This window comes from Eleutherodactylus coqui, chromosome 1 (assembly GCF_035609145.1).
Source record: "Eleutherodactylus coqui strain aEleCoq1 chromosome 1, aEleCoq1.hap1, whole genome shotgun sequence".
NCBI classification, from domain to species: Eukaryota; Metazoa; Chordata; class Amphibia; order Anura; family Eleutherodactylidae; genus Eleutherodactylus; species Eleutherodactylus coqui.
Window position 1 is genome coordinate 346,283,516 of NC_089837.1, and position 23,637 is coordinate 346,307,152.

At 42.0% G+C, this 23,637-nt stretch overlaps 1 protein-coding gene across 1 annotated transcript in view; it reads left to right on the plus strand.

The window, feature by feature from the left end:
• The window catches only part of LOC136576799 (S-adenosyl-L-methionine-dependent tRNA 4-demethylwyosine synthase TYW1-like), a 178,983-nt gene extending 156,674 nt beyond the window's left edge, over positions 1 to 22,309 (plus strand). The window contains exons 15-16 of the mRNA XM_066576380.1: positions 340 to 507; positions 21,698 to 22,309. Coding sequence (XP_066432477.1) covers positions 340 to 507; positions 21,698 to 21,919 — 390 coding nt within the window. The 3' untranslated portion in view covers positions 21,920 to 22,309. The remainder of the gene's footprint in view (positions 1 to 339; positions 508 to 21,697) is intronic.
• The last annotated feature ends 1,328 nt before the right edge of the window (positions 22,310 to 23,637 follow it).

Genomic DNA, 23,637 nt, shown 5'->3' on the forward strand with positions numbered 1-23,637 from the left:
CAGCTGATCGAATAGAGACCGCCGATCAGGTGATCAGGCACCTGTTTCCAAAGCTTCTACACACAGGTACAGAGTGTATGCTACAGCTGTGGTGATTGCAGGCGCAGCTCGCATTAACATCAGTGACAGCTGTACCTGCCATTACAAGTGCCGTCCACTAGGGTTGGTGCAGCACTGACAGCGGACACCTGAATAGATCATGCCTGCCCCGGATTCTGCGGTGCAAATCCGCTTGTGTGCAGGCGGCCTAAGACTCATTTTTTGATAAACTTTTATACTGTATGTCTACATTGCATATTGATGAGATGATTCCTAGTAAAGTTATCATGTTTCTTATAGGGGGTGACCTACTGTGGAGAGAGTTCTGCTAGCAATTTAACCATGGCAAATGTGCCTTGGCATGAAGAAGTTGTTCATTTTGTCCAAGAGTTGGCAGATATGCTCACAGATTACGAAGTTGCATGTGAACATGAACATTCAAATTGTATGCTGATTGCTCATAAAAAGGTAGGTACTTTCTAGAATAAAACATTTTATCCTATTTTAAGCTTAGTTTTTACTAATGTTGAGCCTCTTTTTTTTTCCCAAAAATCTTTTATATAATCTCAGTTCTACTAAACCTAGGTATGGAAGTACTTTCCACAAACTCCTAATATCAAGACCCACGGGTCTAATGGTTCAATAACCGTACTTATTTTAAATCACTAATGCAACGAGTTTTGGCGCACTTCTGCGCCTTTCTCAAGCATAAAAATAACATTCACAATGTACATTTATATAAGCACAATAGAGCTCATACAGCAGTTATTGGATGACAACTGATTACTTCTTTTGTACAAACCCTGGTGAGATCAAAGCAATAAGCACATGCAGCAGTGGGATGACATTGTTGTGGCTGCAAGAAAAGTAGCAGGAGAAGACCTTTTTGAACCTGATCTTGAGGATCCATGGAACATATGCAAGAAATTGTTTGAATAGGTCATTGTTTTTAAGTCCTAGACTTGGCCTAAAATTTGCCCAGGCCTTTAGGCAGTATGAATAAGCATTTTCCAGCAATTGCTCGCTTATTGTGTTTGTACTGTTAAGTTTTAGTGTTGGTAGTTTAGCTGAAATAATGCAAGGTACCAAAGAAACCCAATCGAGTTGTTCAGTTTTTTTTTTAAAGCATTTTTCATATGCCGAATAAATCTTGGAATCCTTAGGGTCTTGTTAGACAAATATATCAGTTTCCTGTAGTTCTGATTATATTTATTCTTTTTTTTACATTGGGTAGCAATTTAAACTTTGGTGGATATTTATCATAACTAGTGTAATAAAGGAGTTCAGTTGCCCATAGCAACCAATTATTTTCCAAAAGGCCCTTTGAAATATGAGAACTAGAATTTGACTGTAATTTCGACTCTTCTGTTTCCCACGGGCTAGTTTTGACAAATCTTCCCCGTGTTTATTTACCATTAGAGTATATCTGTTCTGTGATGCATTGCTTTTCAACTCTAATGTACTGGAACCTTGCTTTACTAATACCAGTTTTGTGCAGGTGCAGCAGATGTGTAAGTGTCAGCATTAATGCAGAATATAGTAGGCCTGACTTTTCAGAACAAGCTACTGTGTGTTTTACATCAGTGTGCAGTAGGTTTCTGGCTTGGCTGGTGAGAGGCCTGTGACGTGGGTCAAGAGGGATGTCGTCTCTCCTTAAGGAGAGCACCCAAAAAGTGTGTGGAGGGGGTGAATGGGTAGTTTTTTTCTGGCTTTGTTTCCTATTCCCAATAGTTGTTCTACAGACTTGTTAAAAAAGTCGTACATTGATTTGAAGGAATGCTGCCATCCAGTAGATGGCGCTGCAGAGATATTGTTCCATCTTCCTTATTTGCATAAATTACCCGGAGGAGCGTGCAAAGCCTTATAAGTCTCCTAACTCACTTTTCAGGTGTCTTCTCACACCCCTTCTTGGTTCTCTCCTTGGGAGGAGACAATGCCTTTCCCAGACCCACTCGCCCCCCTAGGTGTCTCCCCACACCTTTTGGGTATTCTCCTTATGGAGAGATGGCACCCCTCTTGACCCTTGTTCTACATGAGGAATATTACTTTCTGGCCATTATATGACTTGTATTTTCTATTTTTCACTAGTTTTTCAATCTGCAGGCTCTATATCCAATTTTAAATTGTTTCCCTCTGCTCAGAGAAGAGCAGAATAACCTTTTCTCTCTCTGTACACATTCGCAGCAGTACCGAGCATTGTAGATGTGATTTCACTTGCTGTCAAAGACACCAGTTAGCTGCTGCAGCAAATGTGAGTCTCTCTCCTTTGTCCTCCTCCCCCTTCTCTCCATAGACTACTGTGGGCAGTAAGAACCATCACCCTTCTCCATTTCCTGTTTAGCACCTTGCCAACTCTATTGCTTGAGATGGGCATGACTTGACAACAGGCAGTGAACAAATAAGCAAATTAGAAGTAAGGGAGACCCCCTAGTGGCCAGCATTTTAGAGGGATTTTTCAGCATAAAAAAAAAATATTTGAGGTAAATAAAGTGATTTGAATGTTTTCTAGTTATCTCTTTGGCTATCACATGAACACAGTTTGTTTGAAAAAGTCAAAGATCTTTAATGATCGGGCAGAACGCTCATTAAGGTCTATGGGATCACAGAAGGGATGGAGCAGCTGCTTTGTTCTTTCTGTCCCTTCTCTACACTCGGTCATGTGAAATGGCTCTGTCCGTGCGAAAAGTACAGTAGTAATAAGCACACACAAACACATCATACACAGCGCAGATGCGTTTTGCTTAGGCAAGAGTTTTGGGGTATACGCTCATGTGAAGGGGCCCTTAGTGTTCAAATGTGATGGGAACATGCCATTAGTGGCATACGTGTCCAGTCCTTAATTATCCAACTTGCGGGCCACATAGGCTTAAAGTGTACATAGGGGGAGATTTATTAAGACTTCGTACTTTTATATCAGCACTTCGTACGTCGGTCTTAAATTTATCCCTGCTGGCACACAATGCACCTGATATATAAAAAATCACACACCTCTTCCTATATTATGCACATGTTGTCAGCTTCATGCTCCTACACAAAAATCTACACTAGGATAGATTTCTGATGAAATTATACATAAATGTGTCGGTCACGCCTCTGCCTGCCAAGCCATGTCTTCTTTACTCTGATACCAATCAAAAAGTTGCACGATTTTTACGCATACAGGGCTTCCACCAAATTGTGCTACTTTTTTACGCCATAAAGGCATTAATAATTCTCCCCCATGTTGTGTCAATGTGCTGCCCTGTGTAAGGGAACAGCAGTATATGTACAGGTTCATACTACAAAACGATTGTGGCATTCAGCTACGTTCCTTTCCTTTCCTGCTCCTCAGGACGGTGATGCACAGGCTTCTGCATACATATGCATACACAACAGTCTGTTGATCACCGTCATGAGAATTGCCGGGTGGCTGGGGAAGGCGCTATCTTCATAAATATACTAGACTACAGTATGTGTTCATTGTTTTCAGGACTCCCAGTAGTCCAATGGCACACCATTTCTTTCTCTAGTGCTTTTTTGGCTACTAGTAGTATGGACCTTTCTGATATAAGTTTACAAGGGCAGGTACAAAGAACAGTTCTCAGCAGCATGCAGGAGGGAAATGCTATATGGGGGAGGTAACAGGTGCAAAACACTGATGAACAACCACTCACACATCCATCGCTTAAAGATGACTAAATAAGTTTAAAGCTTTATTCTAAAAAGGGTTAGCAGTGCTTAGATATAACTTATATGAAATGAGATATTTGCAAAAGAGTAAAGAGCATGGAAACACACATAAAACAGGTAATACCAGTCTATGAAGTTGTTCCAAATAGTTGTGGGTGAGGAGCATGCGGAAAGGTGGACAGCCTTGCATTTTGATGCAACTGCTGGGTCTGATATTTTGCAGAGGGAATCCCTCTTGGTTTTAAAGCCTTCTCTGAGTTATACCTCCGCTGCCCCTTTGTGACAGAGTCGATGGGCTGGCTGAATAGATGCGCAGGTCTCCCGGATGAAAAACCAATTGAACATTTCGGCCATATTTCCGCTGGAGGCACTCCAATAGGAAAGCTATGACCGCCATGTTTCACATCATGAATTTACCTACATGTGGATACCAAACATGATATGCGACTTGGTAACTTTGTTATTATTGTAACAAAGAGCTTCTTTGCCAGTCCCAAAAGGAACAAATGAAATCAAAGACCTCTTTGGTATAGGTGTGAAAGGCAGTGGAATGAATATTGATAAGCTCTGCTTGGTAGGAAATACCATTTTCCCCAGACCAGAAAGGTGGCAGATTGACATGAAAAGATGGGTGACAATCTACCAGCATCATTTCATCACACCAAGGGCTAATGATAGACTTGCTGCTGATGGTGTTTGCTGTTTTTTTGTTTTTTTTTGTTTTTTTTGGGTCTTGTCTATATTTATATTGGCTATTACGTCTTGTACCAGCTGCACTCTTTATAGAAATTTTTTTAAATTAAGCACCTAAAAGGAGGGGTTTTTCTACAAAACTCCGCATACAGTTACATCTCAGGCAGATATGCAAATTATTAGAGTTGTGGTGTAATTAGATGAACAGTGTTGCCACCTCAGGCCTTAAAAGTAGTTCAACCCTTGGCCTATAAACAGGCTCTCAGAGGCTACTTGTGTGCAGTGGATAAGCTTCTTGACCACTAGACGCCTCTATGACACAATCCAAGAGATTTCGCCCAGTTAACAGAGATTGAAAGGGGGCATATTATTGGAATGTAAGAAGCTGGATGGTCGTATTGACAAATTGCCAGTCACCTGGGCCATTCTGACCAGACTGTTGGGACCACTAGATATGTGAGGGCACGCACACAAGGCGAGTGGGCTCAGCCGAGCTACAACAGACCACCAGTTGAGAGGATTGTTTGGTCTCACAGTGGCCATTTACATGTACTGCCTTTAACATACACCCACTGTCGCCTATGTTTGCAGTAGTGTCATAAATTATGATGCTGGACAGTTATATAGAAGGAAAGTGTTGTCTTCAGCAACAAATCCAGGTTTAGTTTAGGCACTGACGATGGCCATGTTTATGTCTGAAGATCTAGGAATGAACACCTAAATTCTGCCTTTGCATTGAAGCAGCAAACTGCCTCCACTGCTGGTGTGAGGATCTGACAGTCACCCACAGTAGTGGCACAAGAGACAATGACAGCTCAATGATATGTTCAGGACATCCAGCAGCCACATGTGTTTCTCTCATGGCGACTTCCAAGAGGTATTTCCCAGCAGGATAATTCTCGGCGGCAAACACATGGGTATCACATGAATGTCTCCACAACATTGTCACACTTCCATGGCTGCCCGGTCGCCAGATTCATTACCAATACAACATGTATAGGACCATCTGGGATGTCAACTTCAACGGCCTACGAATCTGAATGATTTAAAGGTTCAGTTACAGCAAATGTCGACCAATATGCCACTGTATGCCTCCATGCCCTCCCTTATCACTTTTTGCATCCAAGCTAAAGGCAGTACAACAGGGTACTAAGGCTTTCATTCCCAACTCTATCACATCTTGTATCCAAGCTAGAGGTGGTACAAGAGGGTAATAGAGCCTCCATGACTGCTCATATCACATCTTGTATCCAAGCTACAGGTTGTACAACAGGGTACTAGAGCCTCCATGCCCACCCGTATTACATCTTATATCCAAGCTAGAGGCGGTACAACAGGGTAGTAGAGCCTCCATGCCCGCCCGTATCACTTCTTGTATCCAAGCTACAGATGGCATAACAGGGTACTGGAGCCTCCATGCCTGTCCGTATCACATCTTGCATCCAAGCTAGAGGCAGTACAACAGGGTACTAGAGCCTCTATGCCCACCTGTATCACATATTGTATCCAAGCTAGAGGTGGTACAACAGGGTACTAGAGCCACCATGCCTGCTCATATCACATCTTTTATCCAAGCTAGAGGCGGTACAACAGTGTACTAGAGCCTCCATGCTCGTCCGTATCACATCTTGTATCCAAGCTAGAGACAGTACAACAGGGAACTAGAGCCTCCATGCCTGCCTGTATCACATCTTGTATCCAAGCTAGAGGCAGTACAACAGGGTACTAGAGCCTCCATGCCCGCTCGTATCACATCTTGTATCCAAGCTAGAGGCGGTACAGCAGGGTACTAGAGCCTCCATGCCCGCCAGTATCACATGTTGTATCCAAGCTAGAGGTGGTACAACAGGGTACTAGAGCCTCCATGCCCGCCCGTATTACATCTTGTATCCAAGCTAGAGGCAGTACAACAGGGTACTAGAGCCTCCATGCCCGCTCGTATCACATCTTGTATCCAAGCTAGAGGCGGTACAGCAGGGTACTAGAGCCTCCATGCCCGCCAGTATCACATCTTGTATCCAAGCTAGAGGTGGTACAACAGGGTACTAGAGCCTCCATGCCCGCCCGTATTACATCTTGTATCCAAGCTAGAGGCAGTACAACAGGGTACTAGAGCCTCCCTTTAAGTATTCAGTTTTCTGCAGTAAATGATCCTTTTGCTCTGATATTGTAATCACTTACATATATCAGTTACAGTTATTCACAGAAAGTTTCATTTGATTCTGACAACTCCTAGGGGATGGATATTTTTTTTTACAATGTGTATTTTAAATGTGGTCAGTTTAATATTTTTACTTGATAGCACTGGTGAGATTGGTCAAGAACTGAAATGAGTTTCTGTTACCAACAGGTCTGATTAAAATTCACGGCTGATTTTGAGATCTGAGTGTAGAGAACTGCTTATACCAATGTAAATTGTATAGCACTTCAGAGTTGGAGAGTTGTGTTTAAAGGTTGTAACATCAAAATTAGATTGAAGAATATATCTGAAGGCTCAATATTTAATCACTTTAAACACTCATGCTTTGTGTCCTGGGGGATTTGGAATCCGTGCATGTGTGTATACATACATAAATACACACACCAGCCAAAATATTAAAATTACACAGGTGAATTTAATTACATTGATTAGCTCATTACATTTGTCAAGGGGTGGAATACATTAAGCAGCAAGTGTTTCTTGAAGATGATGTGTTGAAACAGGAAAATGGGCAAGAGCAAGGATGTAAGTGACTTTGACAAGGGCTTTATGATTTCTAGACCGCTGGCTTAGAACATATCTAAAATGTAAGATCTTGTAGGGTGTCAATATAAAATCGGGCAACCCGTTTGTTTAACTAGCACCTAGCTTCTGTGTAGTCAGACTCTCTCTACCTCCCAGTCAAATGCCAACACAAGAATCAAACACTGCACAACAAACAGTTTTTCCACATTTCAAATGTTTCCTTTATATTGCTTTCTCAATCCAGCATACAATAAATTTTAAAGCGACCCTCCAGACCAGGAGAAACAATGATGACTGCACCACTTTTCTGACTACCTGATGCACATTGGTTCTGTAGCAAATACCATCTATGGCATGCTATGGAAAACCGTTTCTTCCTGCACATGATCAGAAATCAACTGTGATTTTCCACTCCCGGAGGAAGGAAATCACAGCATGCTCTATTTTTGTGTGGTGTCCAACCCGTGGCCCTTCCCCAATTAACATTGCGTAAAGGTCGCCGATTCCACGTAATCACCTAGCAACAGCTCAGGAAAATCTGTACTGCGCATGTCCAATGGCGAGCTATCCGGACCATGCTCAGTATAGATGAAGAATACAGGTACGCAGGGTCATGGCCAGTCACAGAGTCAGATTCCCGCATCCGGAATCTGACCCGGTCCTGTGCAGCTGGCCTTAGACTAATGATGCATAAAAATGTACAGTGTAGATCAGGTAGTCGGTGTAGCTGGTGCGACCCTCTTTGTTTGTCCAGGCCCAGAGGGTTGCTTTAAGAAAAAATAACCAAATATTCTCCTATAGTACACTGTTCGTCCTTGTTCAGATTGCTCCATTTCATTCAGGTGCAAAAAAGGAGATGCCATGGTGGTGTGCAGGGGGTGTCTTGACTTCCTGCCAAAAGTTCCTTCAATGGGCATATAAATATCAGAACTGAACCATGAAGCAATGGAAGAGAGTGGCTATCTTTTTTACATCATGTGGTTGGTTGGGTGCATGTGTCACTTACTTGAGAAAGAGATGGCATGAGGATGCAATCTGGTACCGATAGTGTGATTGTTCTCAGTAAGAGAAACCAAGTAATCTTGTAGATATGATACCTTTTAATGGCTAACAATAATGCATGGTTATAGCGAGCTTTCCAACCTATGCAGGGTCCTCAGGCTTAAATGACGCTGGCCTGCTAACATCAATTTAGAGACCATAAAACATTCACATTTCTTATTAGTGGATTAATTATTTACTCCTCTACTCATTCTGTTCTGGTATTGTTTTAAGTGCAAATTAATCACATCATGTCTGTGCCTTTCTATACGTAAGTGCTGAAAGCACTGCTGAATAAGTTGGCACTATACAAATAAAGATGATTATTATTATACGTATGTGTGTTTATATAGATGCCTCTTCTGATCCATTCCATTTAAGCCTTGGTTTCTTTTACTGGGAACAATCACATTTTGCTCTACTGGCTAACACGGTACCAAACGTTTTGGGGTACCGATAGTGTAATGCTGCAGGCAATGTTTTGCCAGGAAAATGTTGAGTCCTGGAAATCCTGTTGAAGTTACTTTCTTGTACCCCCTACATAAATATTTTTGCAGATGAAGCACATATATTCATAGGAACAGTATTCCCTAATTGCAGCTCCAACGCACTCCCCCACACCACTCTGTTCAACAACTCACAGGTGGTAACACAGCCCTACCCAGGGACCCTAGCCAAGGTAGGAAGCTTAGCGCTAAAGAGATGGAAGGGGAGAAACACCATCCTAGTGCTTTTTAGCTGCCAAGCCATGTTAAGGAGTAGTTGCACTTCGCGCTCTTTCACACGAGCGTATGTAATTTCAGTCCATGAAATGCATTTCATTTTCACATACTGCATATTTAGTGTATCTGACCCTTCTTGCATTTTTCTTTAGAAGTATTTACTGCGTTTTTCATGTGCACAAAAAAACGCGAGATGGTCTAATAGATTTCTCCTGCCTTCGTGTATAAATATGCACGTATCATGCATATTCACTTTATATTTGCACAATCCTATTGACTTTAATGGGCAGTTTCAGTGCTTAATACGGAATAAAAGAAGACATACTGCAATTTTTTTTTCCACACGTGAAAACACATCTGAATACCTCAATGCAAATCAATGAGGATTAAAGTCCGAGGCCGACATACTGCACCACTGGTGACCCTTACTGGTGCTGTGACTAAGGCCTCATGTCCACGGGGAAAATCGGGCCCGCTACGGATTCTCCATGTAGAATCTGCAGCGGGTCCCTCCTGCCCCGCGGACATGAGCGCTGAAAATAAGAATAAATGAGAATAAACTCACCTCCCATCCGCTCCGTTTCTTCTCTGCGTCGCGGCCGGATCTTCTTTCTTCGGCCGGCGGATGAATTCGTCACGCCGGCGGCACGTCGCCGGCACGTCGTCGACGTGCCGCGCGCATGCGCCGGGCACATCCGCCGAGCCGAAGCAAGGGAGATGCGGCCGTGAGGAAGAGAAGACCTTCCCGGCCCGCTGCGGGTGAGTAAATGCTTTTAAATTCCTATTTTAGGTCTCCCGCGGATCCGGACGGCTTCCATAGGCTTCAATAGAAGCCCGCGGGAGCCGTCCCCGCGGGAGACCCGCATGAAAATGGAGCATGGTCCAGATTTTTTCATGCTCCATTTTTTTTAAAATCACTTTTATTGACGATCCGCGTGTATTTATCTACCCGCGGGTGGTCAATGCATCCCTATGGGGTGCGGATCCGCGCGCGGGAAAAGAGTTAAAATCCGCTGCGGATTTTAATTCTTATTTTCCCCGTGGACATGAGGCCTAAGACATATGGCTAACTGCACTACTTCTGTCGTTGAGAAACAGCAACTTTATCCCATGTCCATGAAAAATGGACAGTGTTACCTGTAATTCTGATATTTGCCAAGACCCTCCCCTTATGCCTGCTGTGTGCATTGCAAGGTTATTCCAAGTTTTGTCCAAACACGAGAGCGCATTTGTTCACAGCTGTTGAATTAATGTGGTTATTAATTTAAAGGCGACTGTGCAATGACTGACAGCCGTAATATCATTTAAGTGAATCTTCCAGTATTCAGTGGGGAGCTGCGTGTAGAATACATTCCTCTGTCATCTTCTGCATTACCATAAACTACTGATAAGGAACAAATCGTTTTTTCTTTTTGGAAACGAAATGGGAATAAAAACCTAGAAATAATAAGATCGCAGCAAAAGCTCCGCTGCACAGGCTGGCGCATTACTGGAGTCTCGAAGAATTTCGGTTTGATCGATATCATTCTTAGAAATGACAGTTTACAGAACTCTAGATCACTCATCAGATTTCACAGACTACATTCTCCATCAAAGGTAGTGAGTGACATGCGGCATAAAGATACAAGTTGTGACAAGGAAGATGCACTGGATTTTCTTAATGAATAAGTTGCAATGCCTTGGCAATAGAGCACTTAACTGTTATTTGTGTCAGACAAATCATGCATGGCGTATTTAGGGGAGTGGGGATACTTTATTAAAGGGTTGGCTCATGAAGGCAACTCTCTTTAAATAGAAGCTGGCACAGGAATCAGCTGTTATCCTTGGGGAAAATCACATCTGGACAGGCAGTTCCTCTGCTGTGGGAATGGCGTGATAACCGTTCTCTGCTTTGGTTCATAGAGGGCAAATGAAAAAAAGTTGTCCTAGTGAGAGAATCCTTTTAAATGCTAAATTCAAACTACATTCTTTGTAAAAAAAAAAAAGTATATATTAAGCACTAGGAGTTGTTGTTTTGCTGCAAAACTCAGCATGCAGTTACATCTCAGGTAGATACACAAATGATTAGAGTTGTGGTGTGATTAGATGAATGGTCTTGCCACCTGAGGCCCTAAAAGTGGTTCTACCCTAGGTCTATAAAAAGTCTCTCCAAGGCTCCTTGTGTGTAGTGGATCTCCTCTTCTGCTTGTGTAGAGCTTGTTGACCACTAGACGTCTCTACGATGCAATCAAAGAGATTTTGCCCAGTTACCAGAATTTGAGAGGGGCTTATGATTGGAATGCCAGAAGCTGGGTGGTTATATTGATGAATTGTCTGTCACCGGGGCCATTCTGACCTGACTGTTAGGAGGTGTTTAGACCAGTGGATGCGTGAGGGCATGCACACACGGCAATCCGGCTCAGTACACCCTTCAAAGACCACCAGTAGAGAACATCATCTGCACATCCGACAAGCAGGAGCAGCTTCAACGGTTCAATTGTCTGCCATCCAGAGACAGGCGGCACCATCGTTACAGGCCTCTGTGTCTGTCAGAATCATTTGCAGGTGCTTGGCTGAAGGCTTTTTGCTCACAGCACCCATTACATGTATTGTCTTTGATACCCACCCACTGTTGCCTCCGTTAACAGTCCAGTTGCGTTATTCACTATATGATTGCAAAAGAGTGGAACCAGGTTGCCTTCAGTGATGAATCCAGGTTTAGTTTGGGCACTGATGATGGCCATGTTCGTATCTGGAGACCCAGTAGTGAGCACTTCAATTCTGCCTTTGCTGTGGAGCCTCACGCTGCCCCCACTGCTGCTGTGGTAGTGTCGGGGACCATCGCATAAGACAGATGATCACTACTAGTATATGTACAAGGGACAATGAAAGCTCAGAGATATGTTTAGGATCTCTTGTAGCCAGTTGTGTTGCCTCTCATGGCAGCTTCCAGGAGGCATTTTCCAGCAGGATAATGCTCAGCCACACACAGCAATGATGTCCCAGAAATGCCTCCACAACATTTGCCACAATTCCTTGGCCTGCCTGGTCGCTAGACTTCTCGCCAATAGAACATGTATGGAATCATCTGTGACACGAACTTTGAAGGCCTACGATTTTGCATCTAAAGACTCCGTTACAACAAATGTGGACCTAAATGTTGCAGGATATTATACAGAACCTGTATGCCTCCATGGTCGATCCTATCACTTCTTGCATCAAAGCTAGAGGCGGTACAACAGGGTACTAGAGCCTCTATGCCTTCCCGTATCATATCTTGTATCCAACCTAGAGGTGGTACAACAGGGTACTAGAGCCTCCATGCCTGCCCGTATCACATCTTGTATCCATGCTAGAGGCGGTACAACAGGATACCAGAGCCTCCCTTCAAGTGTTTAGTTTTACGCAGTAAATGACCCTTTTGCTCTCATATTCTAATAACACTTTTATATTAACATTACAATCACACATATAAAGTTTGATTTGATTACAACAATGTCTTCTGGGTGCTTGATTTTTTTTTTTTTTACAATGAATGTACATGTATATGAATAAGCTATCAGATCAGAACTAACCAAATCAGAGGCTGCATCAGTGAGGTGCTGTGTTCCTGGCATTGTGACTCCCAGTAACTGAGAATCGCACGGTGATACCAGGGGTACTGAACATGACTGCTTCAGCCTTTGATTGGCTGCAGCAGTTAAGTGGTAACTAGAGATGAGCGAGCGTACTCGGATAAGCACTACTCGCTCGAGTAATTGGCTTTATCCGAGTATCGCTGTGCTTGGGGCTAAAGATTCGGGTGCCGGCACGGAGCGGGGAGCTGCAGGGGAGAGCGGGGAGGAACGGAGGGGAGATCTTTCTCTCCCTCTCTCCCGCCCGCTCTCCCCTGCTCCCCGCTGCGACTCACCTATCAGCCGCAGCGGCACCCGAATCTTCAGGGATGAGCACAGCGATACTCGGATTAAGCAAATTACTCGAGCGAGTAGTGCTTATCCGAGTACGCTCGCTCATCTCTAGTGGTAACCATTCCACCACGAGACTGGAAGGGCAGTGAAGCTGCAGCGCTGGATCACCAAGGCAGAGGACAGGTAAGTTATTTTGTTATTTTAACACATTTGCACCTATAATTAAATTTTTTTCTGGCAACCAGACAATGCCTTTAAAACTCATTCTCCCCATCCAAATTTTGGTGCTAAGAATTCTGAGCAGCATTAGTCATATGCCATATCAATATTCATGGATAGCCCGAATTTAATTTGTTATAACTAAAGCTCTGGTACAGAGAGCCTTTAAAAGTTGAGTCATCTTCAGGGATGGTGTCTTGAAGTTTTATGTGTTGTCATTTTAGCACCACATTCTTTTTATATTATCTTTATATATTAAAGTAATTAAAGTTTACATTCACAGCACTTAGTGAGTTCTTACTTTTATACTCTTTGAAGAACAAGGTCATTCATGTTACTTTAATTTCATACATTTCACTGAATTATAGGGACACCAATGCATTAGTAACCGGATAGTGGACCAGAACAGAGCTAGTATATTGGGCATGTCCTGTAGTGCATACAGTATTTAGGTCATGTTCACACATGGCGCATTAGCTGCAGATTTTCTGTGTGGATTCTCTACTGAACGTCTGCCACAGCAGAAATAGGTTTTGTTAGGTATAGGGTTATTGCTGGGGGCACTGGCGGCCGGCGGTCGCGCTCTGCTCCTCCAGGCTCCGCAGGTGTCAGTGCAGGCGGCTGCGATCGAGGTTCCCCCATATTGGTGGTTGCCCGCTCCTGCTGGCGGCGTCTGCCCTGACGTGCTCGGGGACAGGCTCCCTCCGGCCAGCCGCATGGCTCTCTGTATAGTACACGGCCCCAGGGAGAGCCTGTCTTTTCATCCCCTCATAGGCGTGTCACCTTTCTCCGCCCTGTCTGGGCGGGGACTTTCACATATAAAGCTGCTGAGTGCTACCAGAGGTTACCAGTGTTTGGTTAGACTTAGCTCTGCTTGCACCCGCATATACTGTTCTTGTCTGTTCTGGTTCTTGACCCATTTATGCCTTTTGACTCCACTCCTGTCTTGCTCCTTTTGCACTGCGCACGTGCTTTCCCGGTTTGACTCGGTTTTCCCTGACTACTCTCTGTGTTACCCTCTGTTTCGCTGTCGGTAGGTTTTGGCCTGGCTATTTGATCATCCGTCTCCTGTGTCTCTCCCTTGGGGTCCCTGTGGGACCGCCGCCCAGTTGTCGCCCTGGGGCTTAACCCAGGGGGGAGGGTAGGTAGGGATACAAGAGTGGGCTGATTGTAGGCACCCCCCTCTGGTCATCTGTCCCCTATCAGCCATACCAGGTTTTATGCACCTTGCTAAAAGCAGCAGCTATTATATTGCTGAATTGTCTTCCTTCATATCGCTCTTTTGTAGGAAAGGTAATAAATTGTTGTCATTAACAATTTCTTTATTTCCTGAGGCTGTCTCCTTATAAGTCTTGTTTTATTAACCTGTTGGCAGATTAATTGTGGTTTTTGCACTCACAAATTTATGAGACGGTACAGAACAACACATGTAGCAGATTTTTCAGATCCACAACATGGCTTTGAAGTTAAGAATTCTCAATGCAAAGGGAGAAATCCACTATGTCCAAACTCGCCCTTAAACTTGTATGCATTGTACATGAGTGCTACATTAATAAATTCACAATTCCACCAATGTGACCGCTTTCAGTGAGCATTGATGAAATCAAAAATTTTATTTGTACCCGACTTGACAAAGTCTGAAACATTGCTGCTATTTTTGTAGTGGAAGCATGAAGTTTTTGATTTTATCATTTGCTACATTGGTAGAATTTTGCAACGTATTTCCAGGGGGTTCCTGGAAAGAGTGACTTTTGCATCTAACATTCACCCTAAAGGAGTTCTAACATATAACCAGCGTGCTGCAACCATTTATCACATCCATAAATTCAATACTTTGGCATTGTAACTAATGTGCCAGAGCATGAAGGGTGCATTTTTGGCTTCCAGTAAAGGAATTTCACCTTCACAATGTGAATGTCACAGCCACTCTCCTGATGATATTCTGTTCCATTATTTCTGGCATACATCTTACAATGGCCTTAATGGAAAGAGCCAAGATCTTGCCAACCCTTCACATTTGGAATCAAGTAGCATTGTGCTATATTAGAGGCCTTTGCTTTTTATGTTGTAGCTAAGTAAGCACTCTGTCTATTATCCGCTTGGCTACAGTAGTTCTCTTGTGTTAAGCCGAAATTTATCAGCATCCTCCTTATTACTTTTAAAAATGATTTGGCATTTCCTAATGGAACGCACAGACTCTCGATTCTAAGGGCCAATTACCAAAGCATTATGCAAAAAGTAGTCTAATATAATGTCTTTGAGAGATTAGTTACATGGTGAATGTTGTACAGTTTACAGATGTACGGATTTGCTTGTTTGGGTCTCGCTGGCACAGCACAGTGAAAAGCGTTTCTTCTTGCTTCCTCTTCATTGATTAAACATTAAGATGGAGCCCTTTTTCCTTTTAGCCAAAAGTAATATTTTGTTGCACAGTACAAAAACATTAGTGGTTGGGTAATTTTTTTTAATATGAAGTGCTAGATTTTAATCATTAGTACAAAAACCTTTGTTCTAGTTTTCCTGTATGTGCCAGAGAAGTAAAATGCAGAATAGATAAAACTTCAGCAGCTACATGGTGAAGAGAATTTAGGCTTTTAGAATTTGTACATAAAATCCATAGTAGGACAAATGTTGCTGTCTATGATCTTTGTCATGGTGCCCTTAGTTATGGCATGAAAGCCACTGGGTATGTGCGGAATATGCAAATTGGCTTATACTTAATAAAAGCAAAATACAAATAGTTACAGATATTTTGTTTTGTCTGTTATTTATAAACCCCAGAGAAGAGAGAGCCATTACCAACTAATAAATTAAAGACCAGTCTTAGTGAAGAACAATGAGATCCTGATGGCTGTTCATACCTCCTGGCACATCTTCCGAAAAGGGACAACCAAAGAAGCTTCTCTGTTGAGAAACTGAAAGTGATCACCAGCCATTACAGGGGGTTAACTCTTTTCTATGTCATTCATTTATAAGGAGGGAAACTTCCTTCTGTGTAGAATGGTGGGAAACTGCAGAAAGATTTCTATCTTGGGTATTAGAAATAAAAAAAACCTTCAGACCTTCAAATACCCATTGGTCCAGCCAATAGATTGTGTATATAGTATTCCAAGTAGTTTCACTGTCAGTAAACGTGATAATTCTTTGTCCAAGGTAAGTGCACATTGGCATGCACATTTAACACCACGTTTGAAAACCTCACAGAAGCTCGGATTCTGGTACGATACTGACATATTTGTTGATAATATCACAAATTAAGTTTTAATGGGTTGAGAAAACCATAGTTTGGGCATGTTTTCTTACAGAACTAAAGCCTGGTCTGAGACATAACACATCTGGCCTGTGTCGATGGTTGTCCACTACTTATGCTTTATTTAATTAAGGTCCAAGGAGGGTATCCTCATTGTGGTGACTGTAACGAAGGGACATCCTCTGCGTCTAGAGGAAAGAAGGTTTCTACACCAACATAGGAGGTTCTTTACTGTAAGAGCAGTGAGACAATAGAATTATCTGCCTTAGGATATTGTGATGTGAAACTCACTAAAATAGTGCAAGAGGGGCCTGGAGAATGCCATTTATGGCAAACTATGACCTCTGAATTATCAGTTGCCTCTTCTAGGAACTGTGTGGCACTTTGAAATATACTAATAATTTAGGAATTTTTCATATTAATTGCTATGCTTAGATGACAAAGATCACACATCTGTATAACCAACGTGTTCTAATGGCGTTGCTTTAACCCCTTAAGGACATGGCCTATTTTGGGCTTAAGGATGCAACGATTTTTGGCGGATTTTTTTCTCCATTTATCAAAAGTCATAGCTTTTTTATTTTTCCATCGACGTGGCCGTGCAAGGGCTTGTTTTTTGTGTGGCGAACTGTAGTTTTTATCGGCATCATTTTTGGGTACATTGACTATATTGTAAACCTTTTTTTTTTGATGATAGCAGGGAGAGAAAACGCATCAATTCTGCCATAGATTTTTATTTTTTTTTTACAGCATTAACTATGCAGCATAAATAAGACATTCCATTTTTTCTGTGGGTCGGTACGGTTACAGCATTACCACAATTCTTACATTTTTTTTTAGGTTTTTCCACTTTTCTGCAATAAAAATCCTTTTTTTGGAAAAAATATTTTTCTAAATCGCTGCATTCAAAGTCCTGTAACTTTTTTATTTTTTGATGTATGGAGCTCTATGAGAGCTTATTTTTTGCGAGACGAGCTTTAGTTTTTATTGGTATCATTTTGCAGTACATATGGCTTTTTTGATCACTTTTATTGCGTTTTTAGTCAGGCAAAATGCTAAAAATTAGCATTTTGCCTCAGTTTTTTAGCGTTTTTTTAACGCTTTTTTCTGTGCACAGTCAAAAGCATGTGCAACTTATTGTACGTGTCGTTACGGACGCGACAATACCAAATATGTGGGGTTTTAATTTTTTTTACATTTTTTTTATGCTAATCTGAGAAAAAGCATAAAAAAAGGTTTTTTAAATTTCTTTTAAATTCATTTTTTTAATCTTTTTATTTTTTATTTTTACAACATTTGTGCCTATCTGGGGGACTTTCACCACAGCCCCGATGATCGCTGTGATAAGGCATGGCAGGGCTACTGCCCTGCCATGCCTTATCGCTTATACAGCGATCTCAGGCACTGGCAACACAGGACGCCAGTGTCTGGTGTCCTGTAGCCATGGTGACAGGCCGGGATTGCGAGAGCCGGCCGAAGACACAGAGGGAGCGCGCTCCCTCTGTGAACTCTTTCCCTGCCGCGATCTACTTAGATCGCGGCAGGGAAGGGGTTAACAGCAGGAGGCCGGCTGTGACTGACAGCTGGCTCCCGCTGCGGGATAGTGTGGGATCATATGTGATCTCGCGCTATCCCCAGGACGTAAGTTTACGCCCTATTGCGGGAAGTACCCTGCTCCCAGGACGTAAACTTACGCCCTGGAGTGTGAAGGGGTTAATATTTGATTAACAGATTATATCATCTTGAAGGCGTAGAAAAATAGTAAAATGAAGGAAAAATCCTGTGATATAAGGGTACCTCTCATTGTGCTTAGTACTGCTAATCTAGATACGCAAAGTAGGTATTGGTATATTTGGGAGCAACATGCTTAGGATTGACAGAAAACAGAATTGCAAATGTATGTTCACAAAGAACAGATCTACGGAAGATCCACAGTGGCAGAAAAAAGTACCAAATGGTGTGGTTTTCACCAAGGATTTTGATGTGGGAAGGCTGCAGACTTGGTGCAGATTTTGCAATGTAAAAGGTGAAATCTGTGGAATCCACATGAAACGTGGTGGAAAGCTGCTGCGTGAAAGTGCTCTAAAGGTGCAAGAGGTCACAGAAGAGCAGGAACAGGCTTTCATACAGGTTTGCTGCATCTGTGAATGGATGGCAAATTATAGATTTAAAAGTGTTATTAAAGGCTAACTAACCTTTTTAAAAATCTCTGACATGACAGACGTTTTGATTGGTGGGGGTCCAGATACTGAGACCCTCACCGGTTGCTAAATCAGGCAGAAGCGCTAATCTGAGCGCTGTGCCTGGCTGGTGTTTTCTGTCACTGCTCAGATTGGTAAACAGGCTCCATAAGACGTCTATGAAGTCCATACACCGCTTGCGGTGATAGCCGAACAGGGTCAGAGCTCAGCTGACTGCTTCCGCCTGTTTGTTTTAGTGATTTGTGGGATCTCGGCTCTTGGACCCTAGCCTAGTGATCAAAACTTCTCACGTCACCATGACATGCCAAAAGTTTTTGGAAAGTTTATGCTTTTCAATTCCAAAGAGCGGTACTAATTAAATCGGGAGCTTGTAAATATATTCTATATAGAGAACAATAAATATGTACTAAATGACCAACAAATTGATACAGAGTAAGAGAGGACCCGGTGTTTGATGGCTTTGGCTGGGTTCACACAGGGTGGATTTGCGCGGAAATTCCGTATGGGATTTCGCTGCGGCAGGTCTGCCTGCGCCCGCTAATCCTTGGTGAGATTTGTCAGAGGCGCGGTTTCCCTTGGCTGCAGCATGGCGATTTTTTTTTTTTTTTTCCCGTTGCAAGCGCATTCTTCTCTACGGGAGCGCCGGTTGCAGCAGAAAAGCGTGCTGCCAAGCCACTCCAAAACCCGGGGCTAAGTGCTGTGGGCTTTGAAGCAGCGCTTTCCTGGCGAAAATCTCGTGCGTTTTTTTTTTCTGCTGCAGCCAAACCGCAAGATTTCCGGCGGGATTCTGCCGTGTGAGAACCCAGCCTTATAGTCTGCAAGCAGGAAAAAAGAGATAGTAGATGAGGGTAAAGATGCTTATGTAGTAGTGGAAGCAAGATTACTCTTGGTTGGTTTTCCTCAAGAGATGGGTGTTTAGGTATTTTGGAGCTTTCCAAGATGATGGAAAGTCTGATGTCTTGAGATAGTGAGTTCTAGAGTATAAGTGATGCATGGGAGAAATTCTGGAGGTGATTATGTGAGAAGCACAATAAAAAGAGCAGAGGAGGAAGTCTTGTAAGAGCTTGCTATAGCCTTGAAAATGCCTGCCTGATTGCAATATACAGACCCAATTTATGTTAGAGTGTCTTTTGCTCTTGAAAGTGAAAACTGCGACGCATATGTAGTCTTCTAGGGGAATTCTGCTGTGTAAATACTTTCATTGGGTTTCTGCAAAGAAATTTCTCTGGGTCATACAGCCAACTCTGGAAAAATCATTCTTGATTGACATGTCACAAATACAAATCTGCCATCTTTCAAAGCAGTTCAATACCAGATTGTGATGTAGATTTGATCCCATACAAGGTACCAAGACAACGCTGCACCAGGATCTCTCAGTAGTTTAGGTTTATGTTTTAGACCTATAAGCTCAAAGACTTGTACTTCAACATAGCATTAAAGGGGTTGTCTTACGATGACATCCTCATATAGTGGCTCTGTAGTTCATTAGCATGGCTAGCATTAGCTGGAGACCATTATCACTGGGGGCCACTATTATTGGGACTATGGGGGTCCACCATTATTACTGAGACTACTGGGGGCACTCTTACTATTGAGACCACTGGGGGCCTACTACAGGGACCACTGGGGGCCACTATTACTACTGATACCACTGGGGGCCTACTTACAGGGACCACTGTGGGCCACTATTACTACTGGGAGTACTGGCGGCTACCATTACTATTGAGGCCGCTGGGGGTGACAATTATTACTCAAGGGCCGCTATCACTATGGGGGGCACTGAGTGGGAGCATGATTACTATTGGGGCCACTGCGGCTATACATGTCCACTTGAAACTAAACCCTCCATTTCTCTACCCTACTAGGGAAGTTTTAATTAATGAAATATTTTTATCCTATTTTCCATGGTCTAAACCTTGGTGCATCTTATAGTCCAAAAAATACGATATTTATTAAGGCTTTAAAAGACTAGTGTATTATTACAGAGGGGGGAAACATTTTTATTCTATACTAGAGTTTCCTCTTAATATCTTTTTCTCAACTCAGCAGTTTAGTAGAAATTATTTTGGGTTTTTCATAGTATGTGATAGCAGGGATTTAAGAATAAGATCCCTTTACATGGGACTGCTGTTGGGCGTGTAAGAGTCCAACAGTTGTCTCTTGGACTGCTGCTTGAATATTGCTCCTGTGCTTACGTAAAAGCAATATTCATTCAAGTGAATGCAGGTAGAATAGGCCGGGATCTCTTCTGCCCTTCCGCCTCCACTCACAATAAACAGTCGCTCTAACATTAAGCAGCTCCTGTTTAAACTGACGATAGTTGCATAGTTTTCTTTTTTTGCCCAGTGCCCTTTCTGCAGTCATATGCACATGGGCGGACACTCTAATTTGGGGTTTTCAGCAAGATTTTTGGTGTTATCGCTTTGTGTAAAGTACCCTTTAGTCACCTAAATGTTGTTAGAAGGAAGGGTAGGTGTCAAGTGAGGAAAAAGTGCAGTCATTACATTTAAAATCTAATATAAAGCTTCAATCTCTTCTTAGAAGAATAATAAATTTCCCAATGCAAAACTACACCATATATACGGTATTACAGTAAATCAGTGTGATGTACTAAATACTTAGTGTAACTTCTTTCCTTTAAAAATGTTTTCATTGCTGCATTTCCACTTCCAGAAATGTGTTTAAAATTTAGAATCAGAATACTTAGTATCAAAATGTTTTGTCCAAGTTCTTCAGAAACTACATTTGTAGCTACATGAATATGTACCTATCACCGAATGTGAATTTACATGTGTAGATGTGTGAATATGTACAAATTTCTAAATGTGATATTTCTTATTTCTTTATGGAAGATGAATAATTTTTTTGAGTATTTTATTGTTTAATCTGGTGTGAAGATAAAGCGACTGAACTTGCAGACTGAAGCTTCCATGGTCTGCATCATTTAGGGCGACATTCACATCGCCTAATGCATTATGTAGTTACTTATTGGCAATTTAAATCTCATTCTCTACCAAATTTGATGTGAATAGAAATATGAAGCACCAGAATCTTTCTTCACTCGTTACAGAATCTCGTTGGATTATTTCTGTACCGTGTGTTATTAGGGAGTTCGTTATCCTTCTGTATATTGTATTTTCCGCCACTACTCATACAGTTCCATTTTTCTAACAATGTACCAAAGGCATAAGATGGATGTTTCCTCCTGTTGTTCTCTTATTGTTCTCACATTTAATACTTGTCTCCTCCAGTTCAAGATTGATAATGAGTGGTGGACCTGGATTGATTATGAGAGATTTCAAGAACTGATCCGCACATATGAGAAGAGTAGAGGGACAGAGACTTTCACAGCCTTGGACTACATTGCGAAAACTCCCACCTGGGCTCTGTTTGGTTCTAATGAGAGAGGCTTTGATCCTGTAGATACACGTTTTCAAAGGAAAAATAAAACGAAGGACATCTCCGGGTGCTAGCTGACAATTATGTCATCTCTTGGGAAACAATTTTGCATTAGTATTTGATTCATATGTGTTGTGCGTGAATATAAAGTTTAGAAAAACATCAGGATGGGAAAAGTCATGCAACTTTTCTACATTGTACTTTTAAGTTGACACCCCAATTGTCCCTGAAAGGGAATTTGTCAGATTGCAGGTCCAACTGCAATTCCATAAAAAAATACTTTATTTTTCCAGGGGGAGGTATTGTGATTAAACTTTTAGTTGGGTTCCTCAAGCAATAGGAGATGATTGTTTTAATATTTTATTGCTTATTTTAATGATTTTAGTATACTGTTACTCTGGCAAAAATATTTGTTGCATCAGACTTTTCTTTCTTTTTTTTAATAAAGTTGCGGTTAAGAATAACTACTACATTGTCTGTTTGTTTTTGTATTCTAAGCATAAGGCTTACTACTTTTTTTTTAAAACTTTTTTATTGTCATTCCCATATTCTCAGAACAAAAATGTATTTCAGCAATGTGACACAATCCTACTTGTACAGAGTCACACATGTAGAATTTACATCCTGGGTTCATTATAAGAACATTATTTAGCGATTTCAGATTCTATATGACGTTCTCGCGTTGTACTCTAACTAGTGAACAATATTCCTACCTCCGGTACCAGTACTGATCTCACTGTTGACAGCCATAAATTGAAAGGCATGGGTCAAATGTTATACAGACAGCACATCTCAGAAGATTTTGATCATCCCTTCCAATGTCATTTGTAAATCTATTCGCTGGTCTGTATTAACCCCTTCAGTGGCGGGTTTCTTACCACGCTGTCAGATCTACCAGGGCAGGTTTTTTAAATGGACCATCACTGAACCAGTGAGATCCCTCTCACTCTCCTGCCCCCCGCCCCCTCGGACCAGTAAGCAGTTACTTAAGAAGAGCGATGCTCACTTGAGTAACTGCTTTGTCCGAGCGTGCTCACTCATCTCTAGTTATACTTTTTATTAATACCATTTGTTGATCTGAGCAGAATTTTGATCACTTTCTATTCCATTTTAGCTATTTTTGCCATGTTTAAAGTTTTTTTTTTTAAGGCCATGCACCCTGCAGATTAACCCCTTCCCACTCCAGGACGTACATTTATGTCCTGCAGGGTCGGGGTATGTATGACGAGAGATTGCGGCGTGACCTCTCTTCATACAGCGTGGGCGGCAGCTGTTTATTACAGCTGACACCTGCGGGCAATAACTGCAATCGTACAGCATTACATCATACCTCAGGAGCGATCAAAGCATCACTAGTTGTGGTCTCCCAGGGGAATTTTTAAAAAAAAGTAAAAATAAGATCAATAAAGTTTTTTATTAAATGTGTAAAAAAAAAAAAGTAATAAAAGTTTAAATCACCCCTTTTTTACCATATTTATAATAGCAAAATCTAAATCATAAAAGGAAAATACACATTTGTATCGCCGTTTCCGTAAAAGTCCGATCTGTCAAAGTAGCACATTATTTACCCCGCACGGTGAACGTCGTCAAAAAAATAAATAAATAAAAAAAAGGACACCAGAAATGCACTTTCAGTCTCCCAGAAAAAAAATGCAATAAAAAGCTATCAAAACATATGTGTGCCGAATTGGACCTAACATAAACTACAGGACATCCTGCAAAAAATGAGCCCTCGCACAACTACGTCAACGGAAAAATAAAAAAGTTCTTGCGCACAGAAGATGGCAGCAGA